General features: G+C 38.0%; 1 protein-coding gene across 4 annotated transcripts in view; it reads right to left on the bottom strand.

Annotated features, from left to right (window-relative positions):
* LOC149156925 (uncharacterized) overlaps positions 1-22,532 on the bottom strand; it is a 387,270-nt gene that overhangs the window by 73,106 nt on the left and 291,632 nt on the right. For all 4 annotated transcript variants that reach the window (XM_089445409.1, XM_089445410.1, XM_089445413.1 and 1 more), the window contains exon 6: positions 19,373-19,419. In XM_089445409.1, coding sequence (XP_089301535.1) covers positions 19,373-19,419 — 47 coding nt within the window. The remainder of the gene's footprint in view (positions 1-19,372; positions 19,420-22,532) is intronic.

Genomic DNA, 22,532 nt, shown 5'->3' with positions numbered 1-22,532 from the left:
ATTATTATTTTTAATGGGGTTCCTAAGTCTAAACTTAGGAAAATTAAAATATTAATGGGTATTAATATAAAACTGGGTGAGAATGTTCTAAATGACATGGATCAATCCAAATCTAATCCTAGCCGTTGATTAAAGACTTAATCTCGGTTGTTGAAGACTCAACAGGAAAAGTATAAGAGGAGGCTTGAGGGTTAGTTTGAGATACACCAAGTTGTTCAGTCAATTCGATTTTCTGGAGCGGGGCTTGCTGAGAAAATTCGAGCAAGTGGTCTATTGCAGCGAGGGGCAGTGAGTACATAGCAGAGAGGTAGGGATAGTGCCAGAGGGTCAGCGTAGTGACCAAAGAGGCTAACGCAGAGCCAGCTAGATCTACGCAGAGGCAACAAGAGCTACGTAGAGGCAGTTGGGGACTGCGCAGAGGCTGAGGGGCCTGCGTGGGTGACGTAGAGGGCCAGAGAGTTGACGCAAAGAACCAGGAGGTTGACGCAGAGACTTCAAGAGCTCAGATGAAGCTAGCAGGGCTGACATAGGGCCAAGTTGAAGCGGCGAAAGGATTTTCGTGGGGCAGACTAGAGCTGAGAGGCTTAATATCTATCTTCGATAAGAGGTATTACTGCCATGTAACAATCTCTATTGGGTGAGCCATTTTTGACATCCTAGTTGTACTCAAGAATCTACATAATAATAAAACCTCATATCTGCTGCACCAGTTTCCCTGCATTGTGTTTTTCCGGGGACAATTGTCCAAAAATAACAGTGTCCCTTGTGTGTTTGTCTCAATTATTTCAGTTGTTGATCTGTATATGAGTTAAGGTTGTATTTGTGTTTATTTTCAGTATTTATATTTATAAATAACTTGTTAATGAAAAGAACAAGTAGGAGAAAATAAACCAGATAATGCAGTAGGGATTTCTAATGTGTCAGACTTATAAATTTCAACATGGTACTAGAGCATTGCAGATCACAGGAGAACTGAAGGCACCTGTAGTAATCTGAAGTATTTGCAGCAGCAACAGTGGTCCCAAGAGACAGTGTTGTTCCAGAGGAGAAGCAACAGAGAAGAAGTGACGCAGAGGGCCTGCATCATCATTTTGAGCCAGCAAGAGGGCCAGCGTAGAGGCAAAGAGGGGCAGATCGAACCTACGTAGTGCCCAATCATCTTTATTAGCCAAGAAGGATAGATGCTATGGTTAGGAGGAGCAGATTCTGTTGTTGCCGGGATTGCGCAGAGCTTGAAAGGCTTAGTTCCTTCAGTTGCCGGGGCTTGGGGAGCTGTGGGCAGATTGTGATTGAGATGCTGGTGGGGTGTTGTTTCTGTCGGTGCAGAACAGTACCTAAAAGGACAGAACCAAGGTAGAGGGAGTCACTACCTTGACATATTTCTAGCCAAGAAATCCAAATCAGAGTTGCAGTTGCAAGGAGGGTTGGAGAATGAGCAGTTCGACATTTGGCGGGAGGATTTGCAGTAGGGAAATCAGGACTTAGAGGGAGATTTCTAGGAGGCAAGTCCACTCAGAGGGAGTTCAGAAGAGGAGCTGAAATTGCAATGAACGGACTGAGGGATCAATGCAGATTGGACGGGGCTTCCAACTTTGTCATCTAGAAGGCCAGGATCCTAGCAACCCTGGATCGACATTGCATCAAGGACTTTGCCTTGAGAACCGTGGCTATCCCAGTCGACCCAACTGAAAATGAGAAGTATGAGGACGCAATGGCGAGGGCGAAGTGCATGATCCTTGACGAGGTCAAAGATCATGTTGTACCACATATTGCTGAAAAGAACACAACAAAGGAAATGTGGGATACTTTGACGACCTTGTCTCAGGGCACTTCCGTGCAATGGAAGATGCTATTGGAGAATCAGCTGCGGTCCTATTAGATGCAGAAGGGAGAGCAAATAGATCCATTCTCCTCAGATTGCAGGAGATTCGTAACCAACTTACTTCCATAGGGTCTACACCGGATCCAGAGTTCATGGTGAGGTCCACACTGAATGTAGTCTCCGAGGAGTGGAATACATTTTCCCAAGGCATTTTGGGCAGAGCTACTCTTCCAGGATGGGAGGAGATGTGGGCATCTCTTCGCCAAGAAGAGATCAGAAGGTTGACCAAGGCGGGGAGTAGTGGCAAGGGAAGTCGAATCAAGAAAGAGGAGGAGGATGTGGCTTTAGCATCTGCGGGACAGCAAGGAAAGAGGAAGAAGAAGGACATCTCCAAGGTGAAGTGCTTCCATTGTGGGGAACTAGGACATTATGGATCCCAATGTCCCAGGAAGAAAAACAAGGGAAAGGCTTCCGACTCCAAGGCAGCTCCAACTAAGGCAGAAAAAGAGGTCAAGACTGATGACGACTGTGCCATGAGTGCTCATGCACCTCTAGAGAAGAGGTGGGGAGACATCGAGTTGTAGTCAGGAGAACTACAAACTAGGGGCGGGATCCTTGAGGTGCCCAAACGCTTGGATCATATCTGGCTACGGGAACCCTTAACGACAATAGCAAGATGACAGAGGTCAAGTGGAGCAAAGTGTGGTGAAATCAAGGCAGTGTTTGGGTGCAAAAATCTGAGGCAGCATAGTGGAGGTTTCAGCAGTGCGAGAGGCACAAAGGTGTATGCACCAGCGTAGTGGCAACAAAGGGAGCACAGGATAGCAACATAGGCAGCTTCAATTTCATGAGGCTTCCAGACTGACCGGGATGTCAGTATTTGGGTAGATCAGTTATTTACTTCTCGGTAACTGAGTTGCAGTGCAACAGTTAGCAGTGGTAGCATATTGAGAGGGAGTTGCAGTACAGATGTAGCAGTGGCAGTGGCAATGTCATGGGTAGCAGTACAGGAAGCAGCATTGTAGATGATGTGAGGCAACAGGCCAAGCATCAACACAGGTACCAATACAGAAGGATCAGTGTGATGTTTCAATGGTGGAGCATTACTAGAGCACATTCCTCGCTAAGAGGGAGTGTTTATTTGTGGTAGCATTGTTAGAAAATTATATATTACAGAGCAATGCAACACATAAAATATATTGCAGAAATATAAACACATAGAACAAGAGAGACACAGATATACGTGGTTCACCCAATTTGGGCTATGTCCACAGAGAAACAACCAATCCTTCCTTTTATATTATCCAACAAACTAAAGAGATATAACCTACAATAGAGCCGCTGTAATTCCCTCTTCGCTCTCACACAATCTTCTCTCTCTTTCTCGTTCAGAATGTTGATCTACATAGATGCAATACAATTCCCTCATATATAGCGAGGGGTTGCCTTCTAGGGCAAAAAACCCTAAATTAAACATAACTTCTACCATCAGATCTCCACCTAATGAACGGCCCATATTGACTACGAAATTACAACATTTTACAAGGCAATTTTACATCTATTTTTAGCTTCGAGGGCACTGCCCCCGATCCCCCGCCAAGGGGGGGCTCCCAAAGATCGCAATCGCCCCGCTTGGACCCCCTTGCAGCATACATTTTACGGGCGGCGTTGCCACCACATTACGAACTGGGGTCCAATGTGGCGATACCTCTAAATAAAGAAGATAATCAAGCTCCACACCCAACAATCTCCCACTTGGAGACTGATTATAACAACTCCACCGCTGCTTCATTTGCTGGACAATGACTCCACTTTGGACCTGCCTGTTTCTCATCTTCTTCATCATACTTGAAGACCAATTGAAACTGAGCAGAATCTCAGTTTCTCCCTGGTTACAACTTTTGTTAACATATCTGCAGGATTCTGGCTAGTGTGTATCTTTTCCAGCTTCAACTGTCCATCTTCCAACACTAACCATATGAAATGGTACTTGAGCTGTATATGTTTAGTCTTGGAATGAAATGCAGAGTTCTTTGCAAGATGTATGGCACTTTGGTTGTCACTGTATAACCTTCCCAACTCCTGCTTCTTACCCAATTCATCCAGAAACCTTTGTAACCAAATCATTTCTTTACTAGCCTCTGTAGCAGCAACATACTCTACTTCCGTTGTTGAGAGTGTAACAACACTTTGCAATTTTGAGACCCAACTGACAGTTGTTCCACCTATAGTAAACACATACCCTGTGGTGCTCCTCCTGTTATATCTATCACCCACCGTATCTACATCAACATATCCCTATAGAGCAATGTTTGAACCACCAAAGCATAATGCTTGATTTGTGGTACCTCTCAAATACCTGAGAATCCACTTCACTGCCATCCAATGTTCTTTTCCTGGATTGTTCATGTACTTGCTTACAACTTCCACTGCATGTGCAATATCAGGCCTTATGCAGACCATTGAATACATTAAGCTTCCAACTGCTGATGCATATGGAACTTTAGACATATAATCCATTCCTTCCTGAGTCTTGAGACACATTTCCTTACTTAGTTTGAAATGGCGAGCCAAAGGTATATTAAATGGTTTTGCATTCTGCATATTAAACCTTTTCAACACCTTTTGTATGTACTCACTCTGAGACAATGTTAATTTGCGGTTCTTCCTGTCTCTAGTTATTCTCATACCAAGGATTTGTTTTGTAGCACCCAAATCCTTCATTGCAAATGAGTTTGCAAATTTTCTTTTGAGCACATTTATTTTCTGCATGTTAGAACTTGCAACAAGCATGTTAGCTACATACAATAACAAATAATATAGCTGCCATCATTTTTCCTTTTGACTTTTGAGATAAACACAATGATTAGAGTAACATCTAGTATAACCTTGTTCAGACATAAACCTGTCAAATTTTAGAAACCACTGCCTTGGAGCCTGTTTTAAGCCATATAAGCTCTTCTTCAACCTGCACACTAGTTTCTACTTCCCTTTTACCTCATATCCTTGTGGTTGCTACATATATATCTCTTCCTCAAATCCCCATGGAAAAAATCTGTCTTTACATCTAACTGATCAAGATGCAAATCTTCAGCTGCTACTAGACTTAACATAGTTCTAATTGAAGTCATTTTAACAACAGAAGAAAATATCTCATCAAAGTCTATACCCTTTTTTGTGCAAACCCCTTCACCACAAGTCTAGCTTTATACCTTTTTCTACCTCCATCTTCTTCCTTCAACCTGTAAACCCATTTATTCTACAATGTTGTTTTACCTGTAAGCAACCTGACTAAGTCCCAAGTCTGGTTATGTGCTAAGGAGTCCATCTCTTCTTTCATGGCTTGCTCCCACTTCTTCCTGGTTTCTACCTACATTGCTTCTTCATAACATTCTGGTTCACTAGAATCAGTGAACAATACATAATATAATCGAGAGTATTGTTCAAGGGGTCTACTTATCCTGGTAGATCTTCTAACACCACTTTCAGGTGTTTGAGGTGCTTGTTGCTGTTGTGGTTGTTGTTGTTGTTCTGGCTGTTGATCATAATGATTTTCAGGCACCTTCATTTTTTATGTGATTTCATCAAGCACCGTGTATTCTCTGTTTTATTTTTCTTGTTTCTTTTCCTGCATCTGATCCTTATACAAAACCTTTTCATTGAATATGACATCTCTGCTCCTAATGATTTTGTGTTTTTCATAATCATAAAAGTGATAACCAAAATCATTAACACCATATCCAATAAAGATACATTTCTTTGATTTTGCCTCAAGCTTTGTTTCATTTTCTTTATTAATGTGGACAAAGGCTTCACAACCAAAAGTCTTTAAAAATGAGTAGTTTACACTTTTACCTGTCCATGCCTCCTTTGGAATACCACCATCCAAGGAACTTGAAGGCCCTCTGTTTATTAGATAAACAGCAATATCTACAGCATCTATCCAAAATTTTAAAGGTAATCCTGCATGGAATCTCATGCACCTTACACGTTCCATGATTGTCTTATTCATCCTTTCTGACACACCATTTTCTTATGGTGTTCCTGGAACTGTCTTCTCTATGCAAATTCCATTTTCTGAACAGTACCTATCAAACTCTTTGCTGCAATATTCACCTCCATTGTCTGATCTGAGACACTTCAACCTTTTTCATGTCTCATTTTCAACCAAAGCTTTCTATTTCTTGAAAGTATCAAATACATCAGATTTATTTCGAATACAATAAATCCAAGTTTTTCTGGTTGCATCATCAATAAAATTAACATAATAACGAGAGCCACCGAGAGATGATACCTAAGTAGGTCCCCATACATTTGTATGCACAAGCTCTAATTTTTCGCTCTTCTTTTCTTTCCTAACTCTGAGGAATCAACATGCTTCAAACCTGACAACAAGTTTCTTGAGTGAAGAATCTGCATCCCCCTCTCACTCATGTGTCCAAGCCTATGATGCCACAATGTTGTATCTTCACCTGTAGAGGTTAAAGCATTAACATAATTAGAAATACCATTGCATAAATACAATGCACCAACCTTTTCTCCTTTTTCTTTACCAGGGCTCCTTTAGTGACCTTCCAGGTTTTATCTGTAAAAGTTGTTACACAACCTTGACCTCCCAACTGTCCTGTTGAAATCAGATATTTCTTCAGATCTAGAACATGCCTTACCTCTTTCAATAGCTATTGATTTCCATTCTATTGTTTTATGAAACTGTACCCATTCCAATGATTTTACAAGGTTTATCATCACCTAATCAAACCTGTCCAAAATCTCCTTGAACATAATCATGAAAATGTTTCCTATCAGGTGTGGCATGGAATGAGGCCCCTGAATCTACTACCTAGGGATCAATAATATTTTCTAATGAATGAATCAAAGCATCTTGCAACACATCACCTATCACATTCGCTTCATGATTGTTTTCTTTCTGGGCATCTTCTTCTTTTCCCTTCCGAGATTTGCAGTCTTTCTTCAAGTGTCCTTTCTTCCCGCATTTCCAGCACACTATCCCCGATTTGGACTTGGATCTTCCTTTCCTTGACTTACTGCGATATCCTGGGCTCTTTCCTCTTTCCATTTTTCTTCCCCTAGTCTCTGCAGTCAAAGCATTACCTGATGTCTCACCAGAGCTTTTCCGTCACATTTCCTCGCTAAGGATTGCACCAACAACATCATCAAACTTTAAAGTACTAGATCTAGAGACAAAGTTACTAATGGCCATAACTAAACCATTCTAAATTTCTGGCAATGAGCATAGAAATAACAGAGCCCTAACTTTATCATCAAAATTAACCCCTACAAAACTTAATTGACTGGTAACTGTATTAAATTCATTTAAATTATCAGCAACAGATCCACCTTCTGACATCTTCATATTAAATAAACGCTTCATAAGAAATACCTGATTTGAGGCTGAGGGTTTTTCATATAGTTGCCCAATGCCGACATTAAACCCTCTGTTGTTATTTCCTTTGAAATATTAAAGGCTACCGATGCTGCTAGGCACAGTTGTATTGTTCCAAGAGCCTTTTTGTCAAGAATATCCCATTCTGTGTCTGTCATACTCGTCGGCTTCTTTGTTGTCCGTTAAATTTTTCGACCCTAAACCTACCATCTTCCGCCATTGCTCCCACTCGAACCAAGAACCCTTCTCTCCAACTAGTTTATCAGCCAAATAGACCTTCAGCTCTGATACTAGTTGTTAGAAAATTATATATTACACAGCAATGGAACACATAAAATTGCAGAAATATAAACACAGAAAACACATAGAACAAGAGAGACACAGATATACGTGGTTCACCCAATTTGGGCTACATCCACGGGGAAACAGCCAGTCCTTCCTTTTATATTATCCAACAAACTGAAGAGATACAACCTACAGCAAATCGTTGTAATTCCCTCTTCACTCTCACACAATCTCCTCTCTCCTTCTCACTCAGAATACCGATCTACATAAACGCAATACAATTCCCTCATATATAGTGTGGGGTTGCCTTCTAGGGCAAAAAACCCTAAATTGAACATAACTTCTACCGTCAGATCTCCGCCTAATGAACGGCCCAGATTGACTACGAAATTACAACATTTTACAAGGCACTTTTAGATTTATTTTTAGCTTCGGGGGTGCTGCCCCCGATCCCCCGCCAGGGGGGGCCTCCCAAAGATCGCAACCGCCTCCCCTGGACCCCCTTGCAGCGTAGATTTTACAGGCGGTGTTGCTGCCACATTACGAACCGGGGTCCAATGTGGCGATACCTCTAAATAAAGAAGATAATCAAGCTCCACATGCAACAAGCATCGGATGTGCTCTAGCCATGAAAATTAGTGGAGAGGCTAAGGCACATAAGATATCCAAGACTCAGAAATGGTTTCGGGAAATTCCACCCAATTGGAGAGATATTAAAATAATTAATATTTTTAATGGGGTTCCTAAGTCTAAACTTAGGAAAATTAAAATATTATTGGGTATTAATATAAAACTAGGTGAGAATGTTATAAATGACATCGATCAAGCCAAATCTAATCTTAGCCGTTGATTAGAGACTTAATCTCGGTCGTTGAAGACTCAACAAGAAAAGTATAAGAGGAGGCTTGAGGGTCAGTTGGAGATACACCAAGTTGATCAGTCAGTTCGATTTTCTGGAGCGGGGCTTGCTAAGAAAATTCGAGCTAGTGGTTTGTTGTAGCGAGGGGCAGTGAGTACATAGCAGAGAGGTAAGGATAGTTCCATAGGGTCAGCGCAGTGACCGAAGAGGCTGATGCAGAGGCAGCTAGAGCTACGCAGAGGCAGCAAGAGCTACATAGAGGCAGCTGGGGACTATGTAGAGGCTGAGGGACCTGCGTGGGTGATGCAGAGGACCAGAGAGCTGACGCAGAGAGCCAAGAGGCTGACACAAAGGCTTCAGGAGCTGATTTGAAGCTAGAAGGGATGATGCAGAGCCAAGAGTAAGTGCCAGAAGGATTTTTGTGGGGAAGACTAGAGTTGAGAGGCTGAATATCTATCTCTGAGAAGAGGTATTACTACCATGTAATAATATCTGTTGGGTGAGCCATTTCTGGCACCCTAGTGGTACTCAAGAATATGCATAATAGTAAAACCCTCATATCTGTTGCACCGGATTTCCCGCATTAGGTTTTTTCGGGGACGATTGTCCAAAATAACAGTGTCCCTTGTGTGTTTGTCTCAGTTATTTCAGTTGTTGATCTGCATATGAGTTAAGGCTGCATTTGTGTTTATTTTCAGTATTTATATTTATAAATAACTTGTTAATGAAAAGAACAAGTAGGAGAAAATAAACCAGATAATGCAGTAGGGATTTCTAACGTGTCAAACTTAGAAATTTCAACACAGACTCCCTGTGAAGTTGATACTACTAAGCAAAGTTGATACTGCTAAGCAAGCAAACTGGTCTTCCAAATTGGAAGACAAATCTGAAGTCTCCGGAATGTTACTTATGTCCATGGCTATACTGGAGTGAATTTAGTGTGCCATTTCTCTTGTCCTCCCGATGCGGATTCTGCTCTGCAGAGTTGCAGCAAAACTCTCTACGTACAACCAGTATGCTGCTCAGCGAAAATCCGAGCTGCAACTACCCCCTCTGATTGCTGGAATCACTAATCTAGGCAATTCAATTTTTCTTGCTTCCTATTAATTGAAAAATCGAACTACTGCCCTAGCAACTCGAACTGCCTGATCTGGGCTCTGTGCAGTCTCTCTGGGAATTTTGATCTGCTACTCCCTCTGAACAACGAAATTCCTTTCTCTGCTTCTGAGCTTCCTGGATGATCAATTAAGCTCTGATACCATGTGAAATTTTATCTATTGCAGCTATTGGAGATTATTCTTCTAACTCAGAAATTAATTCTGCAGTTTATTTACTACGACAAATAATAAATAAAATCACAGCTGCAATTTTCACCATAAAAATACTGCGGAAAATAAAATACTGGAAATCGATAAATGCTAACACACACACAATAAAATTGACACAGTTATTTTTGGACAATTGTCCTCGGAAAAACCCAACTTGGGAAAACTGGTGCAGCAGATGAGGGTTTTATTATTAATGTTCAGCAGCAATTCTGAGTACAATAATTTAGATGCCCAGCTGGCAATCTAATCTGAAGAAAACACTGGAAAAAATATTATGAGAATTTTCTCTCACCCCACAGTTATTTTCTGCCTTTGAAATAGCTTCCCCAACCTCTGCGTTGAGATGCCTGCGTCAGCCTCTACGCAATTCCTACGCTGGCCCTCTGAAGATTCTGTCCTTCCTTCCTTCAACTCTTCCGAGAACTGAAAACATTCTCCCGGAATGTTGTTGCTCTCCTCTTCCACCTGCTTCTCACCCTCTGGCTCTATCTTCTTTGTTGAGCTACTGCTACTAAGAAAAATGAACTGCCTGGGCAACTGAGTATCTGCACTGGGATGATCTCCATCACTGCACCAACATTCTTTTATAATCCACTATTGGAGCACCAACGACCAAGATTAAAACTTAATCAATGGCTAGGATCATTTTTGGGTCGATTTGTGTGAGTTTCTAGATGCTTCACGCCTTATCTCAATTAATACTGATTAATTAACCATATTCCCTAAGTTTAGACTTAGGAAATATTTAAAAATTGGTTAATAATCTAATTGAGACACTTCTAGGCGAAATTTCCAGAAATGATTTCAGGATTTTGGATATCTCATGTATTTCTCTATTGTTTTGGAATCAGGGCATAGTAGGTGGAACCAAAAACCCTGAGATGCTCGATGGAGGGGATGTCGTCATACCACATTTCAAAAGGAGTATTGTTTTGAATGGCATGTGATGGACATCTATTTTTCACATAGACTGCACACATTATAGGAAATTTCAGCATAAAAGTGGCATCCTAAGGAAAAATCAAGAAATTAATAAAAAAAATGCCATGTAGACAATTTTTTAATATTACTTTACTTTTATCTTTGTTGCACAATATTTATTTGCATGAGTTTAATAAAAAAAATTAATATACTATTTCTATTTTTTGACCTTTATTGAAATACCTCAATATATGGCAGTATATATATATATATACATATATTATTTTTAAATTTAATTGTCTATATTTATATTTTGTATTTAACTATATATATATTATATATTTAACTATATTTTTTGGTGCTTTTTGAACGACATTGTCTACTTAAGCCACAATTTCGCCCAAAATATATTTTTTGGCTAGAATCCAGTAATTTTTCCTTTCTGGAACATGTTTTTTAACTATTTTATAACTATTAAACTAATTTATATTTAATTATATTTAACTATTTTATATTTAAATATAACTATATTTTATTTTTAACTATTTAACTAATTTATATTTAATTATAATTATATTTTATTTTTAACTATTTAACTATTTTATATTTAACTATAACTGTCTATATTTATATTTTATATTTAACTGTCTATATATATTTTATATTTAACTATTTTTTGTGTTTTTTTGGGCATGGTTATTAATGTCAAATGGGCCCACATTTTTAATTTATATTTTTTCACTAATATCAAGATTTACATTGCATTAATAAATTTTTCAATATTCTAATTCATATGGGTAAGGTAGGTAAATAACATTAATAAAATATTTCACGAATACCAAATTAATAATAAAATATTTCACTGATACCTAAGTTAACAATAAAATATTTCACGGATACCCAAATTAAACAATTTAAAATTATTTAGGACATGTACCTCTTTTTAAATTTAAGGGATTTTGAATGGTTTACATATTATGACATGGAAATGACGTGAAAATTTCACGGGCACTTTTAGGCTGAAATTTCCTCTAATGCAAAACAACGTCAACCCAAAACATCAGTTTCACACTCGTAAAAAACATCATGGAATGAACCATGTTCAAAAATGTCCTAATCATCATCTTAGCTACACCATTTTGATGAGGATTATATAGAGCTAATGTTTGATGTTGGATACCATGTTGTTGAAGATAGGATTGAAAATCATTACTAGTATACTCTTTTACATTATCATTACGAAGGACACCAATCTTAGTTTGAACTTCATTTTCAATCCAGAAATGAAAGTTTTTAAATGCTTCAAATGCTTTAGGCTTATCTTTTAACAAAGATACCCACTCTAGTGTAGTCATCAATAAATGTCATGATATATTTATTTCCATTTGCAGAAGGTACAGGCATAGGACCACACAAATTTGAATGAATCAACCCAAGTTTATGCCCTAGAATTGGAGTCATGGAATGGCAGTTTACTTTGTTTTCCAAGAATGCAGAGCATTGTTTTAAGTTTCGAGGAATAGTAGAAAGACCAGAAACACCATTCTTCTTCATCAAATGAAGACTATCATAGTTAACATGTCCAAATCTAGCATGCCATAGAAGACACGAAGACAGTGTACCTTCGCTATGCTGAGTGACATGAGCTAAATGTTGTGCAGAGGATGTAGATATACTCTTTAGTTTCAGCAATATGTCTTCTTCCTCTCCAATCATCACAACTTTGTTGTCGAAATCCCTCCTTATCTCAACCTTTCCATCAAAAATGATGATGGAATGACCTTGTTGATGTACATGCACAAGGGATGGCAGGTTCCTTCGTAATTGAGGAAGATAGAGAACATCATGTAGGACAAAATCTGAAAGTTTGGGCAGCTTCAATCTAATTGTTCCAATCCCTGAAGGCTTGAGACTAGACTTGTCAACAAAGTATACTACGCCATCTATGTTTTCATCAAATTGTTCGAAAGCTTCTCTCTAAAACATCATGTGGCAAGTGGCACCTGTGTCAAGAAACCATGTGTCTCTCCAAGAAGCAGATGCAATGTTAAATACATCCTCATGCAATCCAATATTATAGTGAGCAACAACATAATGAGCAGATTCTAGTGCATTACCTTTCACTTGTTCTGAAGCTTTGTCTTTGTCTTTTTCTTCTTGTTCTTTGATCTTCTCCCATGGAATTTTGCATGTTTTGGCTTCATGTCCTTTTCTTCCACAGCAGACATAATGAAGATCTGGTCTCTCGTCTGATTCTGTCTACCCCCCCACTTCGTTTGAAGTTCTTTCTCCCACGTCCTCTTTTGCTATTGTCGCCTATGGAAGGATCTATCTTCCATTTCCGGGCAACACATACAATTTCTTTAATGGACTGTGATGCTTGCTTCTTCTTCCCAAAGGATTTTTCTCTTTCTGAAACCTTCTTAACCAGGGTGTCAAATGTTATGTTTTTCATCTGACCACTCGCTTGCAAATATTCAAGGTAGTGAGAGTAGGTAGGATACAAGGCCTTTATGAAGGTTGTGAGAGGAAGATCTATCTTTACTCTAGTGGCATCAATGTCATGCATTATAGCTTTGATTTCTAAAGCTAGCCCATTGGGGTCATCATCTTTCAATTCAAGATTAAAAAAACTTACGAGAAATGGTAGGAGTTCTAATTCTGAATGAAAATCATACAGTTATTTTAATTTCTTAAGTGTACCTTATGAATACATAAGTGAAACCAAGGATACTTGGGTGCGGGAGCGAAAACGAGGAGCGGAAGCGGAAGCGGGAGTGACATTTTCAGAAGCCCCTAGTTTTTGGGAGCGATTTTTTATATAATATATATATTTTATATTTTTATATTTTGATGCATATATGTCAACAAAAGCATGTAGAATGATGAAATAGATATAAAAACCATAGATTGAACCATATAACAACAATCATCTAGAAGTTATGATCTTCATCAACCACGTCCACAAGTCAGTAACATACAACATATTGAGTCTCATGATTCATCAATCTTAAAGTTTCAAGCTTTCAAAATTCAATATATAACATTTATCATCATTGATCACCAAAGTTGTATTTGTAAGCTAAGTGTAAACATTACAACAAATAATATCTAACATGAAATGAAATGTTATAAAATGAAATGAAATTAAAAAAATTTCAACTTTCACAAAGCATCATATTCATAATTCATTACTAATGAGTTATAACTTATAATTGCCAACTTCAAACATAAATTGTCATATATTGTTTACAAAATTATCATAATAAATATGAAACAGTCAATATATATAAAAACTACTAGAAACTAGAGAAGACAAGTAAATCTATTATCCACTGCTAATGCTTGGGCCTGTTGCCGCCATGAGAAATGTCTACTTTTTTAGTCTTGTTGGAAAATCAGGATCTTTGTCATTAATATCACCCTCTAAGCATTAATATCTAGAGGTATGTTTGTCATTACCTTTGGATCCGTATAGGGATCTTTGTCATTAATATCACCCTCTAAGCATTAACATAAGATAGAAAAATCATAGCATGTCAAGTCAAGATTTTGTTTGAGTGATGCATACATTTTAAGGAGGCTCATAATAGAGGAATTTGACAACCAATGTCACTAACATCAAGGTACATAGAGGGATCGGTGCTCTTGATTAAATACGAGTTCCATACCCTAATACATGACAAAATCCAATGGAAACATTACAATCCCCCCAATCCTGAAATCCTGAAAAACTGATAAGTCTGCTAGATTTTAAATGAGATCTAAAATTCTACTTTCTCCATATGAAATCCAATGAGGTCGAAACCACTCTCCAACATCCTGAGTCATTTCTTGTTAATGTTAAAAATTTAAGTTAAAGGATGAAAATGAAGATTAAGGAGAATATCACTTTTACTTTAAGCATGTAACATTACCATGAATCGCATATCAATACTAGGGCCATAGGCTTAATCATTGGGCTGCCCCACTCAAAAATTATTTGTTTCTTTGAAAAAAAAATTGCATTTGGAATGTTCCTGCAATTTCTTTTTATAAAAAAGACTAAACACTCCGGAAAAACCAAGGAGCGTTTTTTTTGTAGGGAGCACGCTCCCAAAATCACTCCCTCTTTGCGAGTGATTTCGAGAGCGCGCTCCCGACTAGGTCCTGGAGCCCTCCCAACCGAAGCGGGAATTCAAAGCGGGGACATGAGCGGGGTGGCGCTCCCCTGCAACCCTGAGTGAAACAATATGTCTACTTACCTCCTCGTTTACTGTAACATTGATAAGGTCATATACTTTCTTGTCTTTGCTCTTCCAAATTACAAGTTCTCTGTTGGATGTGGGCTGGACTGGTAGCTCTTCCTTCAGCTCCACTTCAAATTCGTTATCATCATCCAGTTTTGTGACTTCACCTTCGCAAATTTTGTCCCATAAATCATTAAAAATGAGTGTGCTCTTTATTTTTTTTGAGCTACTCTGCATAGTTCTATTTGCTAGTCAAAACTATGCCAATTATGGAATTCAGAGAATGCATTATATTGCTTGAAAAACTTCCAAATTTTAATCAATTCAACCTCCTTTAAAATACTTTTACCTTCAAAAATAAAACTTTTCCGACTTTACGGTTTTTATGAATTTGATCTTTTGATTAAAATCTTTTAATGTTTATAAATTTTCACTAAACTAAAATTACATGAAAAATCTTATGGCCATTCTTCAAACAGCACAAGAAAACCCTTTTTTAATTTAAAAATACTCTCCTGTTAAAAGTACTTTTAAATTTGTCTTCATGCAACACCATGGTACATTTGACTTCAAATGTATGACCATAGCAAATGATGGCTAATCGGTTGACGTCGACCTTATCCTCCGTTGCATTTTCTTTAGTGAGGTCAAGAAATATCTTGAACACCACGCCTATCTATTTTGTATGTGACCATTGAACACCACACCTAACAACGGCTAGGTATCTATGTACAAGAGACTAGACCAACTATGGATAATGGTTTGGCCCTGTCTGCCATCATTTGACTGGTCTTGATGCTGAGTATTAAACCAACTATCTGAAATAAATAATCAAAGAACATGAATCCCTGAGCATCACTAAGAAAGACACGTACAAATAACGAGATTCGCAGCCACTCTGAGATGTTTCCCAGTCAGTTCGAGTTTAATGGCCAGTCATTTGAATGTTAAAAACATAGAAATCATAATCACCCTTGAATGTAGTAAGAAAAAATCATAGAACGTGTAATAAGACAATGACACTTATGCCACAGATTTTGGTTTGAAAGTACGAATGATATTTAACATTGCATACTGCAAAGTTCAGATCGGAACAACAATAACACGGTATTAATCAAATGTTGATAACATGGCCTATGGCCAAAACTTTTACAATTTTGAATGTAAAGGAGTTACACCCTTGCAGAAACCATTATTGAAACACCAATTCGAACGGTAATGACCTTGTTTTAGAGATGACTTTGACTCCGCTTCTTAAACTCAATGTGTACGCTCTTCAACACTGCACCATTATCTTCTCTTTTGACAAGCTAAGTATTTTGGCTTAAAATAGTCAATAGGTCCACTACACTTTGCCACACTTCACCAGGTCCATCACACTTCAATTTCACTAACAATCGCTCACCAAAAACACCTTCACAATCTCGTTCACTGAACACGCTCACAATCACATTCACTGAACAACATGGGGGCAGAAGCACGAGGAGATCAAAGGAGCACTCAACTCTGATACCATGTTAGACTAAGGATCGAAAAGCTCCAATGTATATTCATTAACAAACAGGAAATGTTTATTACATGGAGGATACATGTGGGTTTTTAGTGTTCCCAACGATCTATCCTTTACTACAACTAATCTGTTGGACATTGGATAAACCAATGCTCCCCTTGTGTTTCACGACATGGACTAACCGCCTCTCGTGAATCTTTATAGCTGGCGATGCGAACGTTGACTAACACCTGCAGGTTTTGGTCTAACGACATTCGTGATTTCCAACAAGTGGTATCAAAGCATAGGTCACGAGTTCGATACACACTCGGCTTGCATTGGGGGATATTGTTGGACATTGGATAAACCAACACTCCCCGTGTGTTTCATGACATGGACTAACCGCCTCTTGTGAATCCTTATCTCTAGCGATGCGATCGTTGACTAACACCTGCAGATTTTGGTCTAACGACAATCGTGATTCCCAACATAATCTTCAAACCAAATTACTCTTTTACCATAATCCTGAAGGATTACATTGTCTAACAGCTAGTACCTTCTTCCATAACCATTAATATCTTATCACCCTTGAGCATTCCTTTATTGAAGATATTTGTAGTTGATATTGTTAGCAAGATACTTAGAAAAACATTTTTTAGTAACTCTAGGTCATCTATTTTGTAAGCCTTGCTAGGGAAGCCTCCCTTGTGGGGATAATATCCAACCAAAAAATAGCAAGAAAAAGCCCAGTAAGGTGACAATGGTGGCTAATCTCTTTGTTTCCCTAATACCTAGGTTGCCTAATGAGGTTTTGCACTAGGATGCTAGATTTTGTAGTAACAATGCCCAATGCAATTATCACAAACCGTTATGCATGTCATAGTACCTTAGGCATATGTTCACAATGACCAAGGCAATCACATAACTCTCAATGCAAGTACAGAACTCTTGAGGTAGAGATGCAATGCTCTTGGCAAGTATATAGATCACAATGTAGGGGTGCCACCTCATAATGAAGAGTCATGCCTAGATATACATGTCATTAGGTGATGGAACATTAAGTGGCATCCTTTAACTTCTCAATGACTCATTTAATTCTTATCATTTGCTAAGATTAACCATGTTGGGGACATCATTAAACTCTATTACATGAGTTGATTCTCATAGCATATGTAAAATGTCTTTTTGTTTCTAGCTTTCAAGAACTAGGGTTATATTTTCATTCCACATGTGTTCCTTGAGAGAGAGAGCACTTAGCATTAGCATTGAATTAACATTATTGAGCCTATCTTTCTTACTAACCCTTGTTTGTCCTTTTATTTATTTGCTTGGTCCCTTGCTTTAGATGTAGCATTCATTAAGCATGGCACTTAGGGAAATCAGTATTTTGCAAGGCAACATGGCTCAAGATTTACAATTTGATTTTTTCTTTTAGCTACATCAACCTCAAGCTCTTAGCTCTTTTGACCTTATTTAGGCTTTTCGTACATGGGATTTCCTTGCCTTAGACCTTGCTATATGACATATGATAAGTCAACCATGAGGGGAGAAATGATGAATGTGCATGCCAGTAATTGGAAGATGACAAGGTGTGAAAGATGGTTATAGAAGATGTACACACTACATCTACTTAGGTCTCTAGAAGTACAACTTGACTCAAAAGATGAAAAAACTTACCTAGAGGAAAATTACCACCCAACATGGCACAAATAAATAAAAGAAAAGAACTTAGGAATTATGTTTCATTATTAGATTACAACAATGTTCACCATGATCATGACCAATACATGAAGTAAATTCACCATACATGAGCAAGAATACAAGCTATGACAATATCCAATACAACACACATTATCATAATATCTGTTGGAAAATGTAACTAGGTTCGTTTTTCGTAATTATCATTGTACTTGTGCCATTGCATATTTCATGTAAAAAAGAAAAGAAAAGAAATCCTTATTTTTCAAGCATGGGTTTCATGTTCAAGTCAAATTATTATTCTTCTTCAAGCATGTTCTTCATGCTCATTATTATTTGTATTAGTCAAATTCAAAGGTTTATTTATAGCCTAGAAAAAAAATTCAAATATGTAATTTGAGTCAAATTTAGATGCCAAGTCGGCTTTGCCTATCAAGTCGGCCCCACCCAAGGAAGAGACATCTAATAGAACCCTTCTGGATAGTATAAATTGAAGGATAAGTTAGATTCATTTGGTGATAAGAGTTTCGCATGATCTGTTCCGAAATAAAGCATAGAATAGCAAAGTCAAGGGAGGCCAAAGTCTGAAGTTTGCACGTGTAAAGAAAGGTTTTCTTGAGCTCAGATTTGTGGAAGTTCTGCTATGACACATCTCTTGTTGAAAGGTTGTTTCTAAAACTGTAAATGATGTTGGTTTTTCTACTATGAACTTGTTGCTATTTGGAAGAAGGGTTTGACTTGGCATCTTGAGGGTTGGAATCTTGTCATGGTCATGGGTCTTGGATATGTCACTTTTATCTAAGTCTATAACAAGAGACTTTCCATTATGCAAGAAAGATCATCATGCAACAAAATCTCTAGCATATGTGCTCTGAGTGACAAATCTGAAGTGCTCATATCAAGCATGAATTGGAACATCATGTCATTTGAAAACTAATTCTCATACTGAAACTCTTGTCATGTGACAAAATTAACAAATTTACCTCTCACACAATAAGAAGGGTAACATTGAATAGAATTAAGGTTAGTTAGGTGGGTAGACCACCTAACCATCTTAAGGAACTATATATGATGTAATGTATGGTGAGGTATGTGAGAAACTTGTACATGTATTTGATGTACTTGGGTAGCCTAGCTCAAGTTAACCATGTGATGTTTTGTTGCAGCGTTATCAATAACACAAGGAATTCATTACTCTCAACCATATCATATGATATATCAAAGCACATCATACGCAAATTACTAATTATAATGAAAAAAATAGCATAAGTAAACAAATACCAAGCTAAGCCTATTTGAAGCATAATCTAAGCATAATTGATTTGAATGTTGAGCACCTTAGATACCAATTTGCTTTAATGAATTTTGCATCACCTTTGAAGCCCTGCACAAAGACAATGTTGTTCATTAAGGCATCAATTTTTGACATTGATGGAGTGAAATTGATAATTAAATCTTCTTCTAAAGAAAAATGAATTTTAAGTATGAAGGGCTACTATGGTTATTGAAAAATTGTCAATGATGCAAGCTACAACATACATAAACAAGTGCCACATAATGGTAATCCCCATTGTACGACATACATAAACAAGTGTTACGTAGTGGTGATACCACTTTGAAACATATATAAATAAGTGCTAGATAGTGTGGATCCCTACTATGTTGATTAGAATTAGATTGTTGATCTCGAAAATGACTTGGTTTTACAAAATAATATTTTAACGTTGATTTTGCTATTAAAATTTAAATTTGAAACTAAGTTGCAAGAAACATGCCCTAAAGGGTTGTACCATGTACAAAAATGCACGTAAACATGGAAATGCATTTCAAGGCCATAACACAGATCCATCTAGTGAGAAACATGTTTTGCGTGGCCTTGAAATGCATTTCATGTGACTTGACATTGATGGTGTTGATTGTTGAATTCCTCTATAATGGCCTTCACAAAAATTTACTAGTTTTTTTTTTTGTGTGTGTGTGTGTGTGAATTAGAAGAGACTTTCATTAATCACAAAAGAATTACACATAGCCTAGATTTTCAAAGTCTAGAAACTATAATTTATCATAAAAGGACTACAAATCTTCACCTATCAACTAATGATACTAGGAAATCTACTAATCAACAACAAACTATTAGAGATTGACAATAACAATAACAAACTATTTGTGCAGGCCAGATCCAAGTGATTCAAAGAGATTTGTTGGGTTGTTAAGCTAGATCTAGGCCCTTGAGGGTAAGATCTAGTCTTTAAAATTTTTGCAGGGCCAGCGACTGAAGAATTTTGCAGTGAAATTGAAGATCTGAAATAATTTCAATTTTCTGGTTGTTGAAAAGTGTAACTAGGTTCGCTCTTCATAATGACATGTAATTGTGACTTTTGTAAATGATGTAATGAAGAAAATAAAATTATTATTGTAAGCCTTGCTTCATGGGTTTCATGAGCAAGTGATTTTATTTTTAGATGGCTCACATTGAGAGCCTTAGGATTGATCATTAAAAGTCAAAGAGTCTATGTCATGTATGAAGAGCCCTTCTTGGGCATGTAACAAATGTATTTGAGTTAATAGGACTGTCTAGAAGCTCTCCAACAACAAGAACTAGCTCTCTTCCTCATGTCGGCTGCAAGTTAAAACAAAGATCATGTTGGCCTTACCTCATGGAGTCACAACGATTCACATGGCTCATGTCAGCAAATTTATGTAGACCAACCACTATATATACTAGGTAAAGGCACTTCGCATAAACACAGTTTAGAAGTTTGATGTCTTTGAGTTTTTCAGATCACAGTCACAAAATTTGAATCAAGGTGTAGAAGGAGCTCAGACTTGGGAATAAAGATGTAGATTGGAACTCGGATCCCTCTAAAGTCTGTATCACAGTGGCAACGAGAAAGGATAAGACACAAGCTCAAATTCCTCTATGAGGAACAGTGAACAGAAGTCGAACATCTTTGTGATTTGGATGGAGAGGACAACGTTGAATTTGGACTACTAGCACAATCACACAGCGATTTGGATCTCTGTGTTGATGGACAGTTTCGGATGTCATATCACAGTATACAGTTCCGACTAAGCAGAACCGATAGCAAGGGTTTTTGTTTAGGGAAAAGTTCATATCTCCACAGGGAAATAAGTTCTCATATGTATCTCTAGAATTTCGGGTATACAGTGATAGTGACGATGTATCTATACCATAGATGATGAATAGAAGCCACGGCTTGGTGATGTGAAAGAGCTGCCCTTTAGAGAAGCATTATAGTGTCTTGCTAATACTATAGTAAGGACAGTTTTGTGACAAGACAGTGATATGGTATAGTGCCATCTCAAGTGTGTCAACTGAAAGAAGATGATCTCAATGCGTAAGAGGAACTGAAAGAAGGAAGGAGAAGAAAGTCAAGAGAGCTAGTGTCTTGATCTTGGAAGCAGCGAATAGATCAAGGGTCTCAGTCTTGGTATTCATCAATTGGAATCTCTGAAAGAAGAATTGGGGTGGGTTTTCCTCTCAAAGAGTGAGAGGTTTTGGCCCTGGCTCATAGCCTACATGTTATGTCTTTTGTCTATTTATGTTCATCCATTGGTTACTATTTGATGAAGAACACTAATAATATAACATGAAGAAGATTCTAATCTAAACAAGTAAAAAGCATTCACAAGCAGTCACTAATAGAAGAGAAATCACCTAATATTAATGCCCTAGATTTCTCAACACTGGCAAGGATTTTCAAATTGTTTTGGGCCTCCAGGCCCAGCCTTCCCTTCTACCCTAGCTGTTTACCATTCCTAGCTTCTTTGTCAACCTTTTTTTGGCTTTCTTGGTCTAGCCGCAGGCCTCTAAAGGCCTTGGCCTTCCCTTTTCTCCCTTGTTGTGGGCATTTTTGGCCCTTTTAGGCCTGGCCATAAGGCCTAAGGCCCTTGGCCTCCCCTCCTAGGCCTTCCACAGGCCTTCCCTCCCCTTATTCCTCTCCTCTGCTCCCTTTTTATGTTAGGTCCCCATAATACTAGTGATTACCCCATTACTATTGTAGTTGTACCCCTTATTAATATTGTTGTGCCCCTATTGTCCCCATATTGTTATTACTGTGCCCCATAGAATCCCTCTACTGTTATTTTTGTGCCTTTATATTATTATTGTTAGGTCGGCTAGGTTATATTGTGACTCCTTAGACTCCTATATATAGAAAGGAGGTTTTGTCATTTGAATCATCAAAGAATCATTCATTTGTGTAATGTAAAGGAGGTTGCCCCCTCGAAGAGGCTGAATTCTAAGGCGTTGATCTATCTTTTCTATCTTTTTGTGAGCTGGTTTCATAACATTGGTATCAGAGCTTTGGATTCTAGGGTTTCGCTGCTCCAAATAGGTCATCGTGGCATTTTCGCTTTAACTTTTTTTTGCGACGTTTCAAAAGCGAAAAAAAAAACCCATTTGAGACGAAATCACATTGAACCTCGGGTCCAAAATTTAAGAGCTTTTCGCACTATATTTGCGGAGATATGATC

The sequence above is a fragment of the Pinus tabuliformis genome, chromosome 9 (genome assembly GCF_031772625.1).
Source record: "Pinus tabuliformis cultivar Carrire ecotype Pingquan chromosome 9, CPIR1, whole genome shotgun sequence".
Taxonomy (NCBI): domain Eukaryota; kingdom Viridiplantae; phylum Streptophyta; class Pinopsida; order Pinales; family Pinaceae; genus Pinus; species Pinus tabuliformis.
Note: the sequence above shows the minus strand (reverse complement) of the source record. Positions and strands in the feature narration are given on the sequence as shown.